This window comes from Haliaeetus leucocephalus, unplaced genomic scaffold (assembly GCF_000737465.1).
Source record: "Haliaeetus leucocephalus isolate CR32 unplaced genomic scaffold, Haliaeetus_leucocephalus-4.0 Scaffold154, whole genome shotgun sequence".
In the NCBI taxonomy this organism is placed as follows: domain Eukaryota; kingdom Metazoa; phylum Chordata; class Aves; order Accipitriformes; family Accipitridae; genus Haliaeetus; species Haliaeetus leucocephalus.
This window is the reverse complement of record NW_010972590.1, coordinates 668968-695514: the sequence shown is the minus strand read 5'-3', so window position 1 is coordinate 695514 and position 26547 is coordinate 668968. Positions and strand designations below refer to the sequence as shown.

At 37.2% G+C, this 26547-nt stretch overlaps 1 protein-coding gene across 1 annotated transcript in view; it reads left to right on the top strand.

Moving 5' to 3' along the window:
* CCDC171 (coiled-coil domain containing 171) overlaps nt 1-26547 on the top strand; it is a 139947-nt gene that overhangs the window by 8189 nt on the left and 105211 nt on the right. Inside the window, exons 3-7 of the mRNA XM_010562090.1 lie at nt 508-682; nt 3605-3786; nt 8847-8993; nt 19927-20019; nt 22300-22460. Of these exons, the coding sequence (XP_010560392.1) occupies nt 508-682; nt 3605-3786; nt 8847-8993; nt 19927-20019; nt 22300-22460 (758 nt within the window). The remainder of the gene's footprint in view (nt 1-507; nt 683-3604; nt 3787-8846; nt 8994-19926; nt 20020-22299; nt 22461-26547) is intronic.

Genomic DNA, 26547 nt, shown 5'->3' with positions numbered 1-26547 from the left:
CAGATCACTGCTCGGGAACTAACTGGGCATCAGTTGGCAAGTGGCGAGCAATTGCATTGTGCATCACTTGTCTTGTATATTCCAATTCTTTTATTATTGTTATTATTGTCACTTTATTATTATTATTATCATCACTATTATTATTTTCTTCCTTTCTGTTCTATTAAACTGTCTTTATCTCAACCATGAGTTTTACTTTTTTTTTCCTGATTCTCTCCCCCATCCCACTGACTGGGGGGTGAGCAAGCATTTATGTGGTGCTTAGTTGCAGGCTGGGGTTAAACCACAACAAGGAATAGGAACAGTTTGCATAAAAACCAGTAGAAGTACTTAAAATCTGCATAAGTGTGCATTTCCAAGACTATATTTCAAATTCAAGTGGAATAAGAAGGCAGCTGTAAATGCAATTCAAAATATCTTTTAAAATATTCTGTAGGTATATTTCTGTAACGTGCATTTTTTCAGAGGACCATTGTTGCCAGTTTTCTGAAACAATTTGTTTTCTAGCTGTCCAACTGTGAAAGCCAGCTAGTGAAATTACGGTCGGAAATTGAGAAAGGAGAGGCTCTTCGACAAAGTCTGGAGTATGAACTGGCAATTGCCAGAAAAGATGCTCGTCTGAAAACATATGCTGCAGAAGAGGAATTAAGTGATGCAAAAACCAAACTTGTGGAACTGCAAGGTAAGTTTCAAAAAAAGCAAACATGGAACAAAGACTAAGTGAGTTCCAAGTCAGGAAGACAAGTGAGAAGCAGTGACTTAATTAAATTTTCTAGTTATTGTTGTTTTTCTTGGATCGCTCTTAGCTTTCCCGTCTCTTATCCATCTGCTTTTGTAAACTCATAGGAGTTTACAAAACTCCTGCTGTTGCACGTGTGAATTAAAACTAACCTGCTAAACCTATCAATGCTCTTTCCTCTTGCCTTTTACCTTCTGTTGTTCCCTGTTTCACTGCTGTCCTTGGACAGAATTGTAATTGTGGTGGCTGTCTCCACATCCTGGTTGTCACTATGCCCAGCAGTTCTTCTTTTCTATTTCAGGGAGAAAAAAAGTCCATTCCTGTTCATTTGTTTGCACTATTTCCAAGAAGTTTTTTCCAGAGGTTCTCATCATGCTGCTGCTTTGTTTCATCTTTCCAAAGGTTTCAATTGTTGTCATTGCTCATGTCTGGTTTCTTTTCTTCTTATCATCCTTATTTCTCTTTTTGTAGGTAATGGAACATGTATGTTATGACAGTAGTATGTGGAAGGGAAGGTTTTTACCTAGACCTTTTTTCCCTACTAGTTTTGTATTCAGAAACTCAGATTTCCTTGTTCTTCCTCAGCAGAGAGAGATTTCTTATTCTTACAAGTAAGTGAGGTGCATTTTTAATTACTTAAGTAAGTATGGTACTTTTGTAGTCTAGTGTAGGAGATGTATTTGTGAGTGTGCTGAACCATTAATGTTCCATGAAGAGTGCTCCTTGTGGAGATTTTATGCGTTGAAGAAACTTACAAATACTTAAAGAACCAGGTGTTTTTTAAGATAATTAGAAAGCTGAACTTTTCACTCATTTGGAGAACACATAAGATTTTGGGGGTTTTTTTGTTTTTTTGGGGGTTTTTTTTAGTTTTTTTTTTGTTTGGGGTTTTTTTTTTTTTTTTGGATTGCAAACTGGAAGAAGGCATTTTTTTTCCCTTTGGAAATTCTCTTGTGATTGCAAGCTGAAGACTTGAACTGCTAGTTTCTCACTTAGAGGAAAGCTATGTTTCATCCTGTGTATGCTCACTTTACTGCTAGTTTGCTTGCCAGTTTAGGAACTGTGTGTGTGTGTGTGTTTATTCTAAAATACTTTAATTTTCATTTTGTGATTCACTTTATTATTCAGCAAACTCATTGGCCGCTGTATTGGGCCCAGCTGGCAGGTGTCATTGGTAGGTGTGGGTCTGTGGGGCAACCTGTGTGGGAGCGAAGAGGTCTGGGCCTGCCCAGAGCTGGTCCTGGCCAGCTCCGCAGCGGGCAAACCCACCCAGCACTGCGCACCAAACCACCCACTGGAGAGTACCTGGTGCCTCTGCCAAAATGTGTTTCAGAAAGGGTGGTAAATGCCAAGAGGAAGAGAAAAAGAAGAAGAGAAACAGCAGGAGAGACGGGAGCAGAGCAGCAGTCTGAGCAGGGGCTGGGGCCGGGCCGAAGTAGTGACTGCCCATGCAGGCACCAGGAGGCAGGACTCGGAAGGGACTGTTGCTGATGGAGGACCCGCAGCACAGTGAGCCCAGTCTGCTGTGCTGCCTGGCACCTTCCTGAAGGGACTGGGCTACCATGCGGTGATGGGACTGGAGAACGAAAAGGGGGTAGGATAGGTTTTGCAGTGGGATGTTTTCCTAAATGTGTGTGTGTGTGTGTGTCTGTGTGTGTTAGTTTCTTTCAATACCAGAATCGGGAATTAGAAGTCTGTTAACTGTTACATTGGTTGAAATTTCTCAAAATGTTTTTTTCTTTTTTTTCTCCTGTGACAGGTGCCAAAGAAGTTAAATAATCATGGTGTTGCTTCTCAATTATTTTGCAGTTTATAACTTACTGCTTGTTTTCCCATGTCACATGTCACCTCATTTGGTGCTTTGATGTGACCCTGACTTAGCTTCTTGGTCAGAAGGCCTTATTTGTAGCTAGGCCTCTTCAGTATTTCCTCCAAATTGTTTTTCTGCTGTTCTCACTGAGGCTTAACTTTCTGCTGTCTGACAGTCCTTTCCCATCATTGTGTCCACTGATTTATGTCATCTTAATGTGCCTCTTCTGTTCATTTTATCCTTCTCCAACAGGGAAGAAACTTCAGAAAACTGGCATGAATTTGAAATAAAAATCTGTTAGAAAGTGGTGATCACTTAAATGCCGATGTAGGTAGCTGTACTCAGCAAAATGAAAAGCCGATATAAAGTACTTGCATCTGAAAGCTAGTATGTAAAATAAAGCAAAGTTGCTGGTCAAACTGCTTAAATAAATAGGCATAGGTAATGAAGCTTTCTGCAGCATTTAAGCTTTCACAGAAAAGTATATACAGTGTTCCCCTCTCTCAAGGCATTTAATGTGCTGAAGATTTACATCTCTTGAGCATCAGTAAATTTCCTTGGAAAAGTTAAGTCTTTGCTCACTAGCCCAACCTGCCTTAGGTTTTCCTATAGTCCCTTTCATGGGGCAGGTGCCTATCTTTACTGTCACTTAAACTGAGCTCAAAATTAATTGATACAGACTAATACCTACATCAAATAAACATTGGCAAATAAGCTGGCCAAATATTGTAGAAATCTGAAATTAAGTCCTCCATGCTGTAGAGACCTCACATGAAAGAGTTGCCTCAAGTTTTTATTCTTCCCAGAGGAGAAGAGTTTTAATTTATAAAAAGCTCTAAAGCATTCCTGTGTCCTTGTGTGAAAGGTGCTATAGGACCACAAAATTTGATTGTTTCTTTGTAGTGAAGGTCGTGCTCTCTGGTGCTCAAAGTGTTAATGTTGCAATGTTCCACAAGATATCACAATACACAGAAAAATTGACAATCATTACACCTTTTTTTTTCTGAATATGCTTTGCAGTGCTACATGTCTTCTTCCTCTTTTTCTATAAACAGTATTGAATGAAAAACTTCAGCAGAAAGTGGCAGAGAGTGAGAAAATGTTTCATATTGCTCAGCAGAAGTGGAAAGAACAACAGCAAAGACTTGCAAGTGAGAAGGATGATATCCGCAAAACTTGCAACAGTGAATATGAATTGCTTCTTAAGGAAAGAACCAAACTAGAAAGTGTTTTGCAGGTATGATATTTTAATAGTTGAAAAGTTGCATGAGATGATGGCTGGAACTTTTCTGGTGCAAAGTGTGTGGTGGGTTGGGGTTGTTCTGGTTTAGGGAAAAAAAATCCCCCAAATACCTAAACACTGCAGAATACTTCTGAAGAATATAGCTTTATAAAGTTACACTTACTGTGTCACAGTATTTCTTGCTTTGATGGAATATGTTGTGGCTGATTTTCATGGTAAACACCTAAACCGAGTTACCAGTGGTAGTGAGGCCCATTTGCACTGTTGTGCAAAGCTGAGTTAGTAAAACTGGGGGCACCCAACACCTAGCTTCTGACTCCATTTGCCTCTTATCTCCCCCAGTCTGACATCTAATAGCCTGTAAACACCAAAATCATGTGTATAATACAGACACTACACACTGTCAGGGAACTCAAAATAGTGGTGATGGCATTTCCAGCTGTGCAATGTACATTATTCGCTCCATGCCACATATGAAAAATGACTGTTGTTGGAAATTTTGCCGTTTGGTTAGGAAGAAATCATCTAATACTAAGAGATGGCCTTATTATCTGTTTTAGACTGAGGGTTTTTATTCTTCAGATAACTAATTTCATTGTATTTCATGATATAAGTAATTTTCAAAGTTGAGTTGCACTGGTATGCATAAATCCCTTAGGTGTTAAATGTGTAAAAAATAATAAAAATACAAAATTCTTTTTACACTTTTTTATATAGTCAAGCTATTCAAAACTGAATTAAGTTTCAAAGAAATCTAGCAGTATTATGGCGTGGAAGTGCTGAGTTAACATACCCAATTTTTACCGGCTCCACAGGGCACAGACAATTCACAACTATAATTTAATAATTTTAAACTTTTTAATTGACAACTGAATTACCTAATATCTTAGCAATATAATAATACCATCTGAGGAAAATCAAGAATGTATTCAGCTATAGTTATCCTTTATGCTTTTAAAGAAGTGTAGTGCAGAGGCTCTGTTAAGGCTGATAGCCATTTAGTCATATGCATGACATACGCAGAGAACAGAGTGCTACTAAGAGATTGACTCTCTTCAGCAAGACTTTTTCTTTTTCAATATTGCTATTTTCTTCTTTTATAGCTCCTCTTCAGATGTGGCAGACTTGTCTCAGTTGGTCTGGGCATTGGTTAAGCAGTAGAAAATTAGCCCTACTTTCTTCCTGCCTGGTCAACTCCAAGCCTGGGACAGGCCGAGACAGTGCCAAGCAGTCTTCCCAAATGACACAAAACAGTGCTTACCTGGCAGTTTGATGGCCAACCTACCTGTTGTACTACATCATGGTGCTGTTGGTCAGATGCTATATGGCACTTGTTGGAGCAGCTCTTAAAAAAACAGGGTAGAGAGAATCCCTTAATTACGTGTATTCCAAAAGTACTGTGTACTGACTCTTCAGCTGTTTGTTTGAAGGCAAGAGCTGGAAAGAGAGGTGCAATAATGAGACCTGAAGTAGAAATCAGGTAGTGTGTGGATATGTAGTGTTTCTGTGCATGGGCTGCAGAAGGAGTTGTACTCTGTTGTTACCTTAATGACCAGTAGCCCTGATGGTGGAGAAGGATCCCACTGAACTGGATCTTCTCTGAAAGGACAAAAAGTAAGTTCCTTCCTCTCCCCAGTAATTTTGTGGATACGTTGAACAGTGCTTTGAAGGAACAGATAGGAGAACTATAAAGGAATAGGTAAACAAAACAAAAAAAAAAAAAAAAAGAAAAAGAGAAAGCCAGGGAAGGAGAAGGCTTCAGAGAAAAACATAGGAGTTGATGGACAGGTGACACCCTAAGGTCCTCAAACCTACAGAAACATGATGCAGTTTTCATTCAAAGTTGATGCTTAAAAAAGGGTTAGGTATAGGCTATGAAGAAAGCTATTTTTTTTAAGTTGCCAGGTGAAGTAGGCTAAGAGTGCAGCTTTGGCTCTGAGTTCTGGCTGACAATAGGCTGAGTTAGGTTGAGGAGGATTTGGAATGGACTCATCTTCTGTTCTATACAGTGTTTTGTAGAAGCCACATTCAGTGAGTTTAATACTGTATAAAAAATGCAATGTTGGAGAGTTACACGCTCTCAAGTCATGTTTGGCCTCAGATTGAAGGAACAGTGGATTACTTGGGACATAGTGTTCTCTGTCAATGGATGCATATTCAGAAGTAAAGGTGATCTGCAGAGGCAGGTGTTTGGTTGGTAAATTAAAGCTAGAAGATTGTCCACTCTTAAGGGAAACATGATTCACTACTAGGTGTCAACTCCTAACCTGCTTTCAGTAGTAAAATTGTTCCATTTTCCCACTTTGCTTTTGTAGCTGTTTCCCTGCCCATCACCCTAGTTATAGGTTTTATCTATAGTTATGAAATTCCAGCAAATTAAAAAAAAACATAAATAAATGTTAAATATGGACTCGGCTGCCTTAGTTGTTGCTTGGAAGCTTAATTGATTTAATCTTGGAATAAATATCAGAAGAATCTGGGTTTATAAATTATGACTTCAAATGTGTTCCAGTCTTCTGCATTGTGTATTTACACACCTGTTTTAAATAACTTTTATAGTTATTTTGAGTTATGAAATGAAAGCTACGTAAAGTGAATTCAATTTTGGCCTTAATATGTACATAGAAATGAGATTCTAAGTATGTATGCAAATCCTCATTGGAAAAGCTGCACTTCATGAACTGTAGTTCTGAACTTGGCTATGAAAATGCTGAGGTAGGCATGGAAATGAAGTCAGCTTAACCTGTTGAAATGTGTCTCTAAGATAAGGAGAGAAAGTAATCCTCTCTGCTTTCTAGCAGGTTTGCAGTGTGCTCAATTGGGTGTGCTTAGCATGCCATCCACTTCATGAGCCGTAGAGTTCAATAGCAAGTGCAATAGCATCACCTTGTGGTTAGTCAGAATATAATAGTCCTTCACAGAAGCACTCCATTTTTCCTTAGACTACTTGTGAAATCATGTTGTTTATACCCACTTTTTAAAAAAAAATCAGCCACGTTTTTCATAAGCAAATATATAGAGAGAGTAAGTGTGTATATGACATGCAGGTATACATGTGTGTGTGTATATATATATATATATATATTTTTTTTTTTTTTTTTTTTACATGGTGAAGTAGGTTTCTCTTTGAACCTTCTAAGTCCAGGTGACTGCTGGGATAGTCTTGCCCAGTTTCATACCAAGTCTGAAAAGTTTGGAGGCTTCTTTAAGATTCTGAAATCCATCCTACAACTCATATTGACTTGTGTAACAAGCTTGATGTATTCCTGTCAATTTTAGTCTGATTAATGTTAACTACTATTCCAGTATAAAATTTGTTTAAGTCTTGATGTAGTATTTTCCAGCAAACTATGTATTACTTATTTCATGTGGCCTTTTTCCAGCTCACTTTTGTTAATACCTGGAAGATATACCTGAGGAGATAAATATCCCTGTATCTTTCCAGTGTGGAGAGAGTGGGAGTAATTGTGTATTTATATAAAAATGATTAAAAATTTTTTTTAGCATGCTGATGGGAAGAAACCTGTGCATTGGCTTTATATTACAGGCAAAGTTAGAGGATTAGCTTAAATTTGGTCCATATCCAGGAATACTATTTTTGCAATACATTGATTTACTGAAGTTCCCATTTTTTTCTTCACATTTGTTTCACATACATGGTCCTTGTTATCTTTTCAGAGGATGCCAAAAAAATCAAGCGATAGTGCCTGCGCATGAAAGAAAAGAGAAAATAAACTTAATTTTTCAGTTACTAATTGGTAACACTTAGCACTGTAGAAGAGTCATAATTCCCTTAGTGTAATGTCTGAGTGGCCAAAACTTTCTACCGTAAATCTGGAGGAACTTCTAAAATTTGTTTTCCAAACTTTGGAAAAGACTAGTATTTCTTTGATCTTAATGTATAAACGTGGTTCTGTCAGACTTCAGTCTTCTGAAGAATCATTCTATATGAATAATTCAATTTCTTCTCCTCCTCCCTGCTCTGCAGATGCCTTATGATTAGTAATTTCTAGGAATAAGATTATGTGATGTAAAAATAATAGCAGAATTGCAGACCAGCTGGTTTATTTTCATAAAATGTCTCTTGCCATGATATTGAAAAGGAGTAAATGAACAGGAGGACTTATTGTAATCTTTCTGTATTTTACACAGAAAGTAATTTTAACAAATTGGGTCTCCAAAGGTCCTCCAACTAAATCACTGGATTTATAGCTTGTTTCTGATGCTAGTTACAGAAAAGCTTATTCCTGTCCACTAGACCAAAGCTTTTCTTTTTGAAACTTCTGGGATCTCCAGCTTACGTATACACTAGACTACTGGGGGTTCATTATTTGGCTACTTTCCTCTGAGCCTGGTGTGGTGTGAATGTGGATTTTTGTAGCAGTGACTCCACAGAGCTGCTGAATCCTGTAGTGTTAGTAATTATCCCAGCCTGTAGCTTGGTTCAACTTCTGAATGCAGAAATTGAAGTGGGGAGCAGCTTGATTATTTTATTCTACTGAGAACTTCAGAGTTCATGTAGATATTTTTAAAGTAATTAAGTTTCTAGATGGAAGAAAGTCTTTCTCAGAAGAGCAGAAATGGACATTATTTAGTCTACGGGAGTAACTATTTCTAAAAATGTCAGATTCAATTTCAAGTTCTAACAATTAAAACCAGAACAAAATAGAGCAACTGTCCCTATGTTATCATTTCGTCAAATGCACTTAACTGTTTACCCCTCCATCATTCCTGTTGAGCTGGAAGAGAGAAGAGATTGGAAGAGCAGCCTTGTACTCTTTAGAGGGTAAGATTTCCTGTGGGGAATTGGCTCTGATTAGTATTACCGCAGAAGGTCATGTTCATAGTGATTTTTGAACCAACACATTTTACCTGGTGGGGAATGAAGAGCATGTCTGCTGTTGGGTAAATTGTTCTGTTGACATGTGCTAACACATTGGATTTTAATAACCTGTTCTGATGCAGTCTCCATTCACAAAATATTCCTCTTTTGAACTTTTTACTATAATTTTTTAGCTTAGTAAAAGCATCTTCTAATGCTTTATTATTTTTAGGAGCAGAATAACGCATTGCAAAATATGTGCAAGAAAATGAAAGATATGGAGGTGGAACACAATGATTGTACTGAGCTGCTGAGGCGCCAGGCCAACGAGCTTGAATATAGTGCTGAACGAGAGGAGCGACTTAAAAAAGAACTTGAAGTAAGGTTTTTTGATTATTGCTATTAGTCTCAACAGCACTGACACTCTGAGCAAGTTCATTTTTGAGGGATGGAACATCCCACTTAGGCTGTGAATTCTGTATACTGGATTAACAAAATGTTGAACATCTGTTTCGCAGAAGAGGCTGAACTGATGAATGCCACTTACACTGTGTGCCTGACTTGAGACTGGTGTTTGAACAGCAGATGGGAAAAGGTTTATGTAAGCATGAAAACAAGGCTAACTTTACTTTAGGAACTGTGTACATTTTCCCTAACCTCTTAATTTGTCTATCTTCCTATCTTTTTTGCTTAAGAACAGATTTTGAGAATTAGTGATTTTGCAATGGAGAATCTACTGGAGCTGAGAAAGTCACTAGATGTTGTGCTAGGTAGAAAGAATAGCATACTGGAAGATCACAGTGGTGTTATGGCAGCCTCTTCCTATCTAGACTTAAATCCCACAGATAGTTTTAGTTTGCCTGTCTGTTGAGTGACACCCATTGCTGAGAAGTCTCAAGTCTTTAATATCTTGTAAATGTGTCCTTTTGTTAAACTGCTAGTTCTCTCCTAAATTTCAACATTCTGTTCAGTGATAGGCTTTGTATTAACGATATTATCTGTATGTATAGTCTGGACCAAGACTTTCTTGGTAGAACATTTGTCACTGCAGAAGAGCATGGTGACCAGATGATTCTTTATCCTGATGTAAGTTTTCCACCAAAGGCATCTTTAAATATTTTCTACACTGAATTCTAAAGAATTGACACTTGTGGGTTATTGGGAGCCCTTAAAGGAATAAGTGACATACAGTTTTCAGCCATGCTTGTTCTCTGTTATTTTTTCCCTAAAGGCAAAAGAAGTGTTTAAAGCATCGATTCCTAGGTAGGTAGAGTGCTGCATTAAAGATGAAGTACAAAAGAAAATTCCTTCAGGGAAGAACAAAGCTCATCAGCTAAAAACACTGACTTATTGACCAACAAGGTAGAGTTTTGTGCCCTCAAAGACATCTACAGGAAATCTATTGTCAGGTATTGTGAGCTGCACATATTGGCCTAAGCAGAATTACCTTCAGTTGGAAAGTGCTGCGTACTGTGAAGTTCCAGTAGACCTTTTAAAAACAAAGATTTTTGCTTCCAAGAGCTTGAACAAGGGCTTTTTTTGTGCCTTCATGGCTTTTAACATATTGACATAGGCATCATGAGCTGAAAGGAGGAGGAGATTTGTCTTTCTAAATATTGTAATTGGGTGTACTCACTATCTGTATATTTGAAAAGGAAGCTTTTAGTTCCTAGAAAATGTGTAACTGCTATGCCATGGAGATGATTTTTATCAGGGAATGCTATCTATTAACCACAATCAGCTAAGATATTTTCATTGCTGCTTAATTTTTATTAAATTCTTTAAACTTATTGAATCTTTCAATAATGTTGTGAGAAAATGTATGTGAGATATTCAGACTACAGAATAATCAGTCTTGTGGTACTTTTTTTAAGTATAGCTATTTAAGCAGTGATTAAGGGAAGTATGTGATGAAACCTCTTGCATTTGAAAGCTTAAGCAAATTAGCAGGATCCCTGTGAATAAAAAAAAAAGTCTAAGTTAGACAGCAATGCATATGCTTTAGTCAGCTTGCATCTCAGTTTGCTATCTCAAAAGTAATTGGCTGTGTGTATGTCTGAAAGGGTCTACAACAATAACTTACCCATTCTATAGTTGAAGTCAAGGAGAGATTAACTAATGAGCATCTCTGAAAATACCTTTATTCTTTAAGAAGCAAAAGCACTAGATATTTTAAGTTTTCAACATTGATTACTGTAGGCAGCATTGATTACTGTAGACTTCATACTGGATAGCGGACTCAAACTCCAGAGTTTGCGACAACAGCATCATATACATCTTACAGGGTACCAGTACTCTGCATCGCCATTTGTGGAGCAAAATTTGTTCTGCCTTTTCTGTGGTCATGAAAGGCTGCAGGGACTCTGATGTTAAAAATTCAGGTTAATAAAATCTATTTTAAGTTGCTCTCTCACCCGTAATCTCTCTGAAAAATATTATATATGGAGGAACAGTTTAGTATTAACAGAGTGTGAAATCTAGTTGCAACCTTTCTTTGATATATAAATTTGTCATTCCTCTTCCTCTCTTAACTTTCTGGAGCTCAATCAGGCAGAGGCATTATCTGTCATTCACGCTGAAACAGAGTGGAAAGACCTCAACCAAAGGGACCAGATGAGCTGCTCTTCACCTCTGTAGCTCACTTATTGGAGCTTTGGTCTTGGAGGCTGTAAGGGAAGGAAATGGGGGAGTGTTCAAGAACAGGCATTGCACAAAGGAGGGGAAATGAGCACAATCTTCCCTTCTAATTGTGTTTGAAAGAAAGGACTATGCCCTTTTAAAAGGGCATGCTGCATTCCCAAGTAGAAAGAAGTGCTTCTGTGAAGCCTGGAGATTGTTGGGATTTAAACATATTGCTGTCAGTAGAATTTCCTCCTTTCTCCCTTAACAGCTGCCTCACTAGCATGCTAGGTTCTGTGGATCACATTCTTAGTTGCCAGATTCTTCCCATACATTGTGGAAGAGGCATTAAAGAAGGGCACTAAAGTCTGGGCGGTAGTTTTCACTGTGTGCCAACATGCCAAATTCTCCTTGTGTTTCTGCCCACCTGGTATTACTCTCACAAAGTTCTGTGGTGTTCTAGCTGTCAATTTAAAACTCCTCAGTGTATGAAAATAAGTATTACCCACGTTAGAAACATGGATAAAGTTCTGATAACCAGTCCTGTACTTTCAGCTGTGGTTAAATACAACTCATATTTTTGCCTATGATGTCAGTATTTGAGATGGCTCTCTACTCAGATATAGAAACCTTGAAGTAGTACACCCCAGACAGAATCGTTTACATTTTTCATGAATTAGCCCTGTATTTCTTTATCTGTCTTCATGGAATTTTTAGCTTATAGATTGAAATTCGGCTTTTGTGGGAAGATGAACACAGGAGACGTCTTATTTAAATTTCTGTGCAGAGTACCTTGTGTTAATGGGCATTTAGTTAGAAAATGTGTACTTAAGTTTTTGATGGCAGCAAACTTCTTAAGCTGATTTCCATGAAGAGTAGTGTAATTCTAATTAAAAGGTAATCTTCCGTTACACGCTACTTCTTGATGTGCAATGAGGATGAACTTTTTTTGGAGTTCACAAAGCTGTGCCTTTACTACCCTCTGCTGGACATAAGGGAGAAGACCATAGGAAAATACTTGCGTTGCAGTAATGAAAGGAAATGGTAAATTTAGAATCTTTTTCTTTTTATACAATGGAACTTTTATGAGGAATTATATCTAATAGACTGTACTAGTGAAAAGAAGGTGAAAAAGCCTTCTCCCCCCCTTTTTTTAAAATTTTTTTAATGTGAGTCTGGTTTTATGCTTCAGTCATTCTGAACATGATCTAAAAGAGGACATTTCTAGTTTCTGGAATTAGAAATGAAGAGAAAGAATAACGGCAAGTTTCTGTGGACTCTTCATTGAAAGATAACTGTTGGTACAGTGTCTAACTTGCTAGTTTTCCAGTTTGCAGTGACACCAATGTGGTATACCATTGCACAGATGTGGAGTCCTTCTGAAGTGGAACACATACTTACTGTACCAGAAAAATTTAGATTGGGAACCCTATTATCATTCTGCCTTTTTAGTCTAAGTTTCAGTAGTTGAACAAATTCTTGATGTATTTGTATTGAACTCATCAAGATACTACTATTTATGAGTCAGTTTCCTGGAACCAGCGTCTTTTATTTTAGCCTTTAGCTCCATTGCTCTGGAAAGATGATTTCTTGGGAAATATAGAGCAATTTGTATATAAAAATAGTGTTTCTTGTGATGTGTCTAGCTGCCAAAAAGCTGGGTGGGAAAGCTGTTTGACAAACAGTGGAGGAAAGGGGAATGTGGATTTTACCATGAGAAACAGAATTATTAGTTCATAAATTTCAAAATCTTTGTCTTGTGCACAGAAGTGTAGTGATTTTGTATTGTTTGTTTTATGTGTTTGAGGCTGCCAACTCTTAGTAAGCTGGAGCTCAAGGTCTCTCAAGTTTTTAAGCCTTTCTCATGAGGCCTGAAAAATGTCCCATAACTTGGTCCATTTTATTTCTGAGACTGAGTATGTTGCCGTTTTTCTAAGAGTTTGAGTTACCATTTAAAGACCATTCCCTTAGCTTTCACGTTGCCTTTCCTGCTCCCTGCCTGTAAGTATATTGACCTTTTCATGTCCTGCTAAATGTGTTATCTTGTATTAGCTTGGTAATGCTGCTGTGTTGGGGAGATGACTGCAAAAACGACTTGAGTGATGGTCTGTCTGTATTTGCAGAAGGTATATGTACATGCAATAGTTTAAGGCTGTGGGTGTATTAAATTTCTTACTGTATCTAAGTCAGTGAAACATGAAATTTAGGTCCCAGCTAAAAACAAAACAAAACCCCCCAAACCCACCGACCTGCTTTTTCTCCTTGTTATTAATTTTACCATGAACTGCAGTATTATGTAAGCTATAGTTCTCATAAAAAGACTTGAAAAAACTCCAAGCAGTGCAAGAGAGAACAGATTCCTCAGCCTCTTAACAGTGCTACTGGTTAAACTTTAAACTACTTTTTGTCTAGTGTGACCACATACTTCTTGATGTCTTACCCCTACTTAATCCTCTGCTTTCTAGTGTCTCCACAATGCACAACTGGCACCTAGGAATTCTAGCTACTGTGACTGTCTTGTATATCCTCTTAGCACTGCAATTTTCATAACAGTATCTCTGTGGTGGCTCCAAAGTTCATGTTTCTCCAGTGAGATGCTCACTGACTTAATAGACTTTGTCTCTGAGAGGAGCTTCCTCTTTATTATGTCTTCTATGATCGAATTATTCAAGTCCAGTTTGAAGGCTGTTCACTGTTACCTCACTATCAGACTGAAGTTGTTTGAATACTGTTTTATGTAGCCCTCACCAGGAGTTAGTAACAAGTCACACGTTAATCTTGTCTATGTGCGTGTATAAATTAACGGTGTCAGTTCATGTACTGTTAAGGGGTTTACCAGCTACTGAGCATGAGAACCAAAAGGGACATCTTTTTCCCCTCAAGGTACTGTAGAAAGGGAGAGCAGCTCAGATGGGTTTGCCAACTGCAACTCAGATGCAGATTGGAATGCGCTTGGACTTTATCCAAAGGCAACCAAACTACATCAGTTTAGTAGTCCTAGTTGGTTTTACCTTTCTTTGTTTTTTATAACCTGAAGCCAAGTGTATGGCTTATCTTGTAGTCCCCGTGCCAGTGTAGTTGTTTATCTGGTGTTGTGCAGGTCAAGTATAGCTCCTCTGTCAATGAGATGTGTTACTCTGGACTTCATATACAGGAAATGTTTATAGTGAGAGTTGACTGCATTCCGTCAGGCTGAAAGAACATTTACTTCAGTGGTTAAGAATTGGTTGTAGTTAAGTAACTTTATAGTTACTAAAAGGTTGTTTATTATCCGGACAGGAGGTGGCTCCACCTTACCGTGATCAAGAGGCATCAGCATTTCTAACACTAGGTGGAAGTGGTCAGCACATCTCCCAAAGATGTGTTTAGACCTGACCTCCTGATCTGAGTCATAGGGAAATGTTTTTAAGTAGGAAAAAGTAAGATCTTAATCTGAATATGGAAGCACACAAACAGAGTGGGTGGATGATGATCCAGATATGAGGTATATGTGTGTCCTTTTCACTTAAAACTTCATCTTGGCTGAGTGTTTCACATGGGGATTGGACCTTAGCCATGGGAAGGTGTAAGTATCCTGACAACTTGTTAGTAAAATGAAACTGAAAAATCTTGCAGAAGTGGTCTAAATAGAAGCAGAGAAGAGAAAAATTACTTCTGTTACTGTATCTAAACTTAGTAACTGTTGTAAATGTACTTTTCTCTTTTTTTCTTCTTGTTTTCTTTGTTACTTATCTGATAAAGGGTGTTTTGATGTAAATGCAAATGTCAAGTGATTATATTTTCATGGCTGTGGCATTGCACAAATGTAGGATTCTGATACTCTTTCAGTATGGAGTGCCCGGGTCTGAGAAAAGTGGAAGCCACAAAGGCCAGTTTGGAAAATGGTATTACAAACTGTTAGCATGCAGAAAATGTCTCCTAGAAACCGCATTAGCATTGACATGCAACAGGACACTGGAAAAAGCGACTGAACCATAAGGGATTAGAGTAAACATATAGCATGGTTGCCCAGAAGTTCTAAGGCTGGCATTGAAGTTTTCTTAGTCATTTTTATTTGCTCTTTCTCAAAAGTCACAATTTTGCATGTACTATCATGGAAACAGATCCCAGATACCTTTGTTCTTTAAATGAAGACTGAAACTGACTCAGCTTGAATATCCAAGGAAACTTCAGAGGTTCTGAGTTTGTTTGTGGTATCTTACTTAAGATGCCTGCCTTCATAGATCCTGTTAGGTGCACATGGAAGTAATGAGTGACTGAATCTTGTTGAATAACCGATATTTTCCATGTTGGATAAGAAAACACTTTGTAACCGCTGGAGAACCCACTTTTTGGATCAGTCCTTGAGATCAATCTCTGTTACTTGGACCTGACAAGAAGCTTACCAAGCTAAACCAGAAAGTATTGCCATTTGACTCCCAGTTGAGACACTGTGGTCTGGATGTCTGTGGCCTGCAACCTTTCTCTATAACTTGTTTTCACACAGCTTCTTCATTCTAGACAGGCATTGTGTAAAGTTTTTGGACATATGTGGTTCAGTAAGGATACTGATTCTCACCTTTTGTCTAATTCAAAGAGGTTTGCCTGGCTAACATGGTTCTGGTACCAGTGTCTTTCTGTTTGTCAGACAGGAACAAAAAACTCCTCTCCTCGTCCCATTTTTCTTTTTGGAATTCTTAATGTGGTGTTACAGGTTAGACTCATCCCTGACATTTCTTTCTTTCCCTCACATAGTGTGTAATGGATCATTCTTGCTGGCAGAGCATGCAGCTTCTCACTGTGAAGGGAAGCTCATATATGAAGTATCACTAGAGCCTATCTGAACTTTTACTAGCAAAATAGACAAGATTTTCTATATAGTGGGTTTTTGCAGCTGTGTTCTTCCCAAATAAAACTTCAGACTCAGCTTGGAATCCAGGTGCAGCTTCTGTGGCTGATGTGCACTTAGATAAACAGCAATTCAAAGATTCTTTTCCATAGATCAGTCTGAGCAAATCCGAATTTATTTAAGAACTCTGTATTGCTTTGCAAGGCTTATATGCTAATGACTGGTTAGGTATCTCTCATGAAATTTTTGTTTTCCCACTAATTTCCCACTGATTTGCCGGTATCTGACTGATTAAATTTGCTAGACGTATGGTGTACCATAAGCTTCAGCAATCAAATCATAGAATCCAGGAAAAAGAATAGTCATTGCTCCACGAGACACAGACAGCATCTATATGACTTCCCCAATTTACATATGTAATTTTCTTGCAAGCTCTTTGAAGCATCTGAATCTCTTTTGGGTAAGACACCTGCTTATACTAGTAAGCTAAGATTAAGGTTTACTGGAGTAATCTTCTGAGACTTTTGAAGATAATATAGTTCACTCTTCATCTTTGGCTTCTAGCAATATAAGAAATTAGTGGCAGTTCCTGTCAGGTCCCTGACGGTGCCTTGTCTTGAACGCAATAAATTTTATTTCTCTCCTTGAGTCTTTGTTTTCTGAAGGTCTGGTGAACTAATTTAAACAGGGTTTTAAAAATCAAAATTGTAACAAACTGCTGCTATGAGGCAAAGCTTTAAAGAATCAAACTCTAGAAGAACATGAGCTTTAGAAGCAAGAATAGGGTGTTAAGATTCCTGACCTTGTGAAGAAATCATGGTTTTAAACAAGTCAATTTTCCCATGCCTTTATATGGGGATATGATCTGTAAGATGATACTTACCTGTCAAACAGATACTTTGATTTCTAGTTTCTAATTTAATTTTCCTTATGTGTACTGTCTTGAATCTCTTCGAATACTTTCCATTGGATACCTGTCAGGTACATCTAGCTCTTCTTTGGTCAGTGCCTAGGGTTCATACCTCTTTTAGAGTAGGCTAGACACACTGTCCTGCTTGCAATTAGGAGCCTGTTTCTCACATTCCAGAGATCATCAGGAATGTCTGTAGCTGAAACATGAGTTTTCCCAGTGCTTCTCTTTTTATAGGCATGCTAATTCTACAAGTTAATTCTTCAGTGACTTGTGACAATTCAAGCAAATCAACCATCTGCAAATATGTCTGGTTTTAAATGGAATTGCTCTTACTTCAGACAGGAAAAGAGTGTTGGCACTTCTTACAGGTGTCTGCTTGCTCCTGCCTCTCTTCCCTCATTGTCCCAGGATTTTCTTAGGACTGAAGTTTCTATATATCTGGGAGTTTGTATTTCCTTTGGACCATGTCTCTTGTCCCAGCAGTTAGTGTCCATCATGTCGGCTCAAGGAGATAGACTCTACTTTTAAAGAACTATACCAAGAACTGATACCTATATGTTCTGTTCGGGAGAATGTGGTTGCTCCAGTTTTTTATTCTCTCAGATGCCCTCACTCAAGCTGTTACGTATTCTTTCTGTTTTTATTTTTTTTCTTGGGACTGTTGAAATCTAACAGTTCTAGGGGGCTCCATTTGAGAGTGTCTTGCATCTCAGATTTCAGCTGAAGAGAGGCTGAGATGAAGACATAGTTCTACTTTGGACTCAGGTGCTCAGGAAATAACATAAGACTTAGAGGTCAAATGCAGTACAGAGCTTGTGAGTTAGTAAGTTATGCCTGAAAACTTTATTTGCAGAATCAGTTTTTTTCTTTTTCCAGTTCAGTGTTTGCTATGAGAATAGACACTTGAACAAACCAGCCAGAGACAGAAAAGGCATTTTTGCTCTTGAGGGTATGTGGTGAAATATTCTCAGTGAAGTTTCTATTTCTTCATTTTATTTTTTAAAAATTACATTTCCCACTCTAAGTCTTGTACTTTCCTCACTGTTTCCTTTATTCTTATCCTCAGACTTAAAATGGAATTATTTTCAAGCTGACTTCTTAAATCTTATTAAAAAAGAAATGAAATCCGCATCACTTGTATTTATTGTTCACTGACTACTTTTACTAGGCTGGCAGTATTCTTGTGTAAAATCATCCTGTTGACAGATGTTGACCTGTTGGAGGATGCTAAGGAGTCCTTCCAAACTGAAGCAGGAGGTAGTCTGCTCATCCTCCATTAAGGGCAGAGGGGAGTAGGACCTGATGTTTGGAAGCAATAATACTGTTAAGGGTCTACAGCAAGCTATTTTTTAGAATAATCTTAGCAATATGGAAATACAGTGGGAGTGTTTGTGCAGGATTTGTGAATTTTTTTAATCAGGTATGTTAAGCAGATGAAACTCCTTGAGGAGGCAAAGTTTAAGCCTTTTGACAGACCTTACTGTGGAGTAGGTTTGGTAAGGTCTGTGCTGCTGCTGCTTTTCTTTATAGTAGGCCTTCCATGGACGTCAATTTCAAAAGTCTTTCCTTTTGTGTGTGTGTGTGATTATACAAACAAAGTTTAAATTTATTGCCAAGAGCTTTTATTTTAACATCTGTTAATGTTCTCTCTCTTCTTTCAAATGTTCAGAATCAGGATGCAGTCTCACATACTTGCTATTTTGTTTTACTTTTCCAAAATCAGTAACTTTGGTTGTATTTATGTAACCTTAAATGTGCTTATGTTAAATGACTTTTTAGGATTAATTCCTTTTTCTTGATCTCCCTGATTTAACTTGAAAGTAATAGGCATTTTTGCATGAATTTCTATTCAATTCAGTTAACAAAGTGAAAAGCTTTTGGTGTTTCCATTATAGCAGGTCTTTAGTTACTGCTTTTGGTAAAAGTATTTTTCCAGGTGAAATTCTGTGTCCAGGCCTTTATGTGAACATGCGTATCTGGTGATTGCTTCTGTGTTTATTGTAACTTGAAAGAAATTTTTTTCAGCTTGGATCACTTAAAGAAAAAGTTTAGGAAAAATATAGACTACTTCTTGAACTTTTTGTAGGCAATCCAAATTTTCAAGTAGATTCTTAGCATAGTCATTTGCATTGTGGTGCTTTTCAAAATGTTATAAGAATGGATAAGAAAGATGCAACAGTTTAATTCAGAGAATCCCACTTTGCTTAAACTATGCATGCATGTACAGGTGTTCTTCTGTGTAATGAGATGTAGTAACTGGCTAAATTAGTCAAGGTGTTTGTTCAAAGAGATGGTGAACATCCTGATAATTGTTAGACAAAAACATAACAGAACAGTTACAGGTCAAGGAACACAGCAGTAAAAAAAAATACTAGGTTAGTGTTTTAAAGCATTGCAGAGCTTACAGATTTTTATTGTAGGGAGACTATGACTAGTCTAGGGCTGCAAAACAATTTGTTTTGGGCACCTTAATTGGAAATTAGGTGCCAAAGCCAACATATTGTTTAGGAATTCTGTATCTTCTCTGTGCTTCATCTGTTTCGTCACTGAAATTGTAGATAGTCTATTGATACATATTGGAACATACAGGGTGTGGTTATGTTGTCTCAGGTGACAACCTTGGTGAAAAAGCAAATAGTAACAGAATAGGTAGAATATTTAACTTGGTCTTTCTGCTTTCTGATTCCAGCTGCAGTTTTCTTGATTGTAAAAAATGCAACAGTAACGTAATGCTACATCAATTTCTTTAACTAAATAGAAAATAAAAATATTCTAGGTATGTAAAATTTTTTATATGTATTTCTTGGTATGAGTTCTCACAGTTCCAAAGTACAAGTAGGTCAGATACATCAGGTTGGTGTATGGAGTCCTAATATACTGAATGAATAGAATAGTCCTTGTGTTATGTTTACTATCTCTCTGGACTTACATTTCTTCAAAATGTACTGTTAGGTAGCTACAGTGAGAATAAAAAAACTGGAAGAAAACATTGAAGCAGAGAGAGCAGCACATTTGGAATCCAAATTCAATTCAGAGATCATCCAGGTAAACTTTTTGTTAAGTATTTTGTAGAATTATACACTAAAACAGTTAATGAAGTTGTAAAGATACAATCTTCCAAAAATATTGAGACCACTTAGTTGCTTCAGTGAAAACACTGAATAGTTTTTTTGCAATGTGTCAAAATTGTAATAGCTAATATGTAAAAGGAAAGAAAAGAAAAATAATCTGCTTTTCAGGCAACATTAAAGTTATTAGAATAAATAATGAAATAAAATGGCACATTTGTAAGTTTGAGAATTCCACTAGCATTTAAACAGTGAGGGGAAAGGAAATGTTTCAAAATAGTTAAACACTATACTACTGTTCATCATCATCACCACAGGGCAATACCACGATGCAATGCCTGGGTGGCATTTGATGAGCATCTCTGTGGAATGGACACATGATGAATATAGTCATTATGGTTTCAGCACTTGGGCTTAACAAAGCGAGAGTCAAAGACAGAAAATAATGGTTATAGTTCTGACACCTTCCTTTAAATTATGAGGGAGGGACGCCATCCCTGGAGGTATTCAAAAAGTGTGTAGACAAGGCACTTCAGGACATGGTTTAGTGGACATGGTTGATGGTTGGACTCGATGATCTTAAAGGTCTTTTCCAACCTAAATGATTCTGTGATTCTATGATTCTATGTTTAAATATCCCTCCGTGTATCTTTTGAATGGGCACTTACAGTTATTTGGTGATACAGTGCATACATCCAACTTCTCTAGGAGTGAGAGCTTAATGCATCCTGAAACTGCAGTTCCAAATATAATTACTCAAAGTACATTTCGGCTTCAAACAAAGTTATGATATCTGCAGTTACCAGTAAAGATTGATTATATGAAAAAATGTAGTATATATACTTGAATATTAAATCTTTATATTACTGAACTTTATCACAGAGGTTTGACCCTACTGGCAATTATGGTTTATTTTAAAAAGCAAGTGAGAAAAAGCTAAATGATAATTGCTTAGTAATCTCATACTAACAAGCCCTTCACACTGGACTTTTGAAAAACTAAGAAAGAAAAGGAAAAAAAAAAAGGAATTTTGGTAACTTTTTTTTCTTTCTTATTTTCTGAGTAACAAAAATAAGTACTGCCATTCTTCTGTGTCGTGGTTTAACCCCACCCAGCAACTAAGCACCACGTAGCCGCTCACTCACTCCCCCCCCATCCAGTGGGATAGGAGAGAAAATCAGGAAAAGAAGTAAAACTCGTGGCTTGAAATAAGAACCGTTTAATAGAACAGAAAAGAAGAAACTGATAATGATAACACTAATAAAATGACAACAGTAGTAATAAAAGGATTGGAATGGACAAATGATGCGCAGGGCAATTGCTCACCACCCGCTGACCGACACCCAGCTAGTCCCCGAGTGGCAATTCCTCGCCCCCCCCTTCCCAGTTCCTATACTAGATGGGATGTCCCATGGTATGGAATACCCTGTTGGCCAGTTTGGGTCAGGTGCCCTGGCTGTGTCCTGTGCCAACTTCTTGTGCCCCTCCAGCTTTCTTGCTGGCTGGACATGAGAAGCTGAAAAATCCTTGACTTTAGTCTAAACACTACTTAGCAACATCTGAAAACATCAGTGTTACCAACATTCTTCACATACTGAACTCAAAACATAGCACTGCATCAGCTACTAGGAAGACAGTTAACTCTATCCCAGCTGAAACCAAGACATTCTGTAAGTTATTTTCTTATTCTCATGATCTTCTCTATGTACAAGCACTTAAATTTTTTAAAGTGACAGTTAAACTAGTAAAAAGGAAAGATTTAGTTTTCTTAATTTCCTCTCCCTACTTTTACAACATACAAAGAAACTGGGAGGGTAACATTCCTTAAAGTTAGAGGCTTATCTTTTATGGGTGAATGGCTGGTAAGGTTTTCTTCCTTGTTTATATATACGAACAAGTTTCAAGCGTGCTTTGTGCTGAGTGGAATTGTAGCCTTTACTGTTAATCCCATACTTTTGTGAGTATACTGAAAAAACAGGATTCCACTGGAAAACCTTAGTAATAACTGAAAAAGGAAAAATCCAGACACCACCAAAGGCGAATAAAAGGGGCTTTTGGTCAGGGTATTTATTTGTCTCCATTTTGAACTGTATGTGTTCATACATTTTTACCTGTGTTCAATGCTTTCTGTGTATATACTTCCACATAGAATTAATAGAATATAGTTACCTGTAAAGCAGAGCAGAACATAGAACAGCCTTAAAGATCAAGATAGTTTTTCCTAACTTGCTTTAATTGCTTTCTTATCACTTGGTAGTTAAGAATTCGAGACCTTGAAGGAGCTTTGCAGGTGGAAAAAGCCAGCCAAGCAGAAGCTCTTTCGGATTTAGAAATGATCAAGAAAGAGTTCAAAGACGTGGAATATGCATATGAGAGAGAAAAACACAATGCACAAGAGAACTTGGAAAAACTCAATGTGTAAGTTACCTTTTAAATTCATTGTGAAATGGCAGTAGAAAGCTTGAGTACTGCTTATAATTTACATTCTCTATAGTTTTCGGTTACTAGAAGACAACACAATCTGATGCAATTTGTCAAGCCAAGCCAAGGTTCAGAACCTGGCATTCCATTAATAAGAGGTCCATATCAGTAACCATACATATTATGGGTAGGTAGAAAAAACAACTGATCTGTTATAGATTATTTGCCAAAGCAAAAATGTTGAAAATAATAGTTATGATAGGGTCCTGTTTCCAGTAGTGTTTGGGAGGAGTGTAGGAAAACATATGTGGCAGGTTTATAACAGATTTTTTTTCTGTACCCACTTACATTATTATGAAAACATTACTTTTCACTTCAGTGAGCTAGATGAATCTTTAAGACTTCTGTCTAGAACTTTTGTATAATTTATAGTGGATAATCTTTATTTATAGCTTTTGAATAATTGTGGAAAGTTTTAACTTGGTAACGAAAAGTAGAAAAAGGGGTGAAGTGTGTGAGAGCAGACAAAATTACTTGAGATTCCTCTCCTGCTCAGCACAATTTGCTGTGTCTGTAGTAACAGACGGTTTTTGGCAGAACGGCTTTGTTGTATTCCCCAGGCAGATATAGGATGCACAGTACTGAGTCGTCTTCCCTGGCTGAGTCAAGTATATATTGGGGTGAGAAAACGTCAGGAAGAAAAATGTGTGGAAAGACAGAGAACTGAGGAGTAGGTGAAATAAAGGATAGTAGCAGGCGAAGTTTAGGGAAAGGAGGTTTAAGAAGACTTAAAGTGGGTGGTCCACAGTGGGGGTGTGGGAAGAGACTTAAGCTAGTAGAATGGGTTGCAAAAAGACAGAGGTGGCATCTCTTTCAGTCTAGGATTATATGGGTCTGTACACATAGGTGTTTCGGTTGACTTAATCACACAAGCAATAGTGGAGAGCAAAAGGAAGTTTGTGAGCCTGAGAGAGTCTTTCTGTATGCATGGTTACAGAGTTGTTTTTAGTAACATAGGTGAAACCTGTGCTGTATTATAAACACCTTAGAGCTCTTCATTAAAATAAGGCCAAAAGAAGTCTGAATGTAAGATTGTGCATTTAGGTAAACCAGAGTCATATTAAAAAAATAAAAGCTTTTTTCTAAAGGAAAAGGAAATGATATTTATGTTAAAATCTGTGAAATTATGTGAAATACATCATGATAGTCATCTAATGTGGTGCTTCAGGAACACTGCAGTCTTCACAGTTGGGAAACTGTATAAGTACTTCAAGATTCTCTATGGTCCTAGAATAACATCAGTTTATTAAACTGTAATCTCATCCTCCCTGGTTGATTTTGCTTTGAGTGTAATTTCTATGGCAGCAACATACATAGCACTAAACTAATACCAAATTCTGTGCCTTTCCTTCAACTGGAGAAGGCCTGTACCATTGATTGGACATTTTATTTGTTCTTTATTGTCCTGTTTTAAAAAAGCTCCTTTCTCTTTAAAACAGCCTTGTTCGGAGGAATGGCTGTTGGATCAGTAGTTTTATGTAACAAGCTGCTTCACACTGTATGAGTTTTTCTGGTATGTAACTTCTTATTCTTACAGAGAATATGGTGGGGTTTTTTTTTTTTTCCTTTCTGTTAGGTTTCCATATTTGAGTTGTCCAGAAAATACAGAAAGTTCATGTTACAGATAAAATCTTTCTCTTCCCTTCAGACTTAGAAGTTTTCTTGAACTACTGTTCTTCCAGTGCTTGTTCTTGAACCATTTCTTCAATCCTTCCAAGGTCTAATATTCCAAGGTCCATCTTTGTATTTGAGGTTAGACCAGCCAAATGCACCATCCTCAAGTGAAACACAGGGCTTTTTTAGTTTTTCTGGCCAATGCCTGTTAAGCTGGAGTAGTTTTCAGTCTAGAAAAATATTTCCTGTCTTGTCAACATGGGTGCCATAGCATGGCTTTCTGTAATTAGTCAGGGACCTGTTAACCTTCCAAGAATCTCTAGATACCATTTACTCCTTCCTTCTGGAAGTTTCAGGAATTTTTCTCCTGTTGTTTCTGTCTAAACTCAAAAAGTAGCCCTTGAATTGTACAAGCAGCTCATGTCTGTCCTCACATCTGTTAGTGTATCTCTTGCATTCTTACAGAAAACAAGTGTGTCTGACCTGTAGCTTTTGTCTCTGAAGTTCAAGGTAATGAGATTAATGAACCACAGATACTGTCAAATTTAAGGGTGCAGTCAGTCCGAGGAGTTAGTAGACTTGTAGAAACCATAACTATGACTTTTGAAAGTACTAACTTTTGAAATGTAGAACTACACCGCTTTTTATCTTTATAGCTCTTCAGAAAATGAGTGTGTCTGAACACATAGGTCATGTTAAGCTTTGATGTAGTCACAAAGGAAGGGTTAAAATTACAGAAGAGTGCCTGTTCTGATTTTATTATTTGATGTGAAATAAATGTGGAGTCATGAATTCTGCATAAATTAGTTTTAAAAATACAATAACATCTTTAAGTGCTACACATACACCAAAAATGTAAACTACACATCATGCATAGGTCTTGAAAGGAGTGTTAATGCTTTACACTGGGAGTTACATATTGGTAAAACAATTTGATTCTCAGGGTTTCTAGAATGTTTGGCATTTTAATGCTTTTATTTGTCTATCTTCGGTTGTTCTTATTAACTTTTCATCACAACTCTTCTATCAGGTACTCCTCTCTATTTTAGCAAATTCTTATTTTCATGTTGCTACAAGATGTTTTATCTTAGATATCTGTGCTCAGTAATAATTTTCAGTACAGGATCCTCTCTTGAAGATTCCTTTTGGCCCCACAGAAAGTTCATAAAATATATGAGTTCCTCACCTACGTTTTTTGGAACAATTTTGGTTGTTTGATTTCATCACGCTAGACCCCAGTCCCCTGAAGTGGTATGCATGTGCACTTAAGTTTCCTTAACAAACAGAGTTTGTCAGAGCATTTCACGCTGTGAATTATATTAGCTTCTCAGATGAGCAGAGACCTTTTATCTCAAGGAGTAGTCTTAAGTGTAGTACTGCCTGCACATGGAGTAATGCTGTCCAGTTGTTACCATGTGGAACTCAGCTATCACTTTAGGTGTTGAACGTGAGCACTCTTTCAACAACTCTATTTTTTCTAAACACTTCAAAATTGCAAATTACATTCCACTAAGTTAGTGACAAAGATGTGAGTCTCTAAGGCCTGAATTAGTCTATTATTAGTATTAACATGTTTTGAGAACCAAGAGATGATAATAGAGATAAAATATAAGCTAATTAGAAGCATTTTTGATGGTAGCTTAAACAACTCTTTAGGAATTGTCCAAACCATTGAATTTTACGAGTTTTACCACAAGATCTGCTTTTTAAATTTAAATTAGTAATGTTAGTTAAAAATTGTGAAAATCTGTAAGTAGTAATTTCCCAACTAAGTTGTTGAGAGACTCTTAAAGATACTTTTCTTTATTAGATGATTCAGACCAGTATAAGGATAATGGTTAAATATTGAATTACATTGCTGCATTCAATAATGTTTTGTTCTTTGTGAGAATCTTTTATCTATCTTTTATGAAGCCATTTCTTTTGAGAAGTGAAGGGGTTTGTGTTTAGAGTCCATGAAAATTACATTTTGGAAAAATGGAAAGAACTCTTAAATGAAAACCTTATCCTCAAAAAAAAAGGAGTTGTTTTTTAGGGACTATCTTTTTTTTTGTCTGGAACTGCTGTAGGAAATACCTGAATATATGTATTTGTTGTGGCTAAGCCTAGGAAATCCAGTTCTTATAGTTATGGTACCAGTTGTGTTAGGAACTTCAGTATTAGTGCTTACAGAGAAGTAAGTACTTGTGTTACTAAAATGCAACAAGAACCTTAAACAGCCTTCCTCTTTTCCTCTAAACTGGATAATTCTGTTCAACACTTCCTTCCCAGGAAAGCAGATTTGCCCTATTTTGGGGCAAGGGAAGGGGGGATGTGTGTACAAAAAAGAATTTGTGCCTACTTAAAGCATCTGTTCTGTGCATTAATTGGATATCAGAATAAACTTTGTCTAATATCCAAACAGTACTTT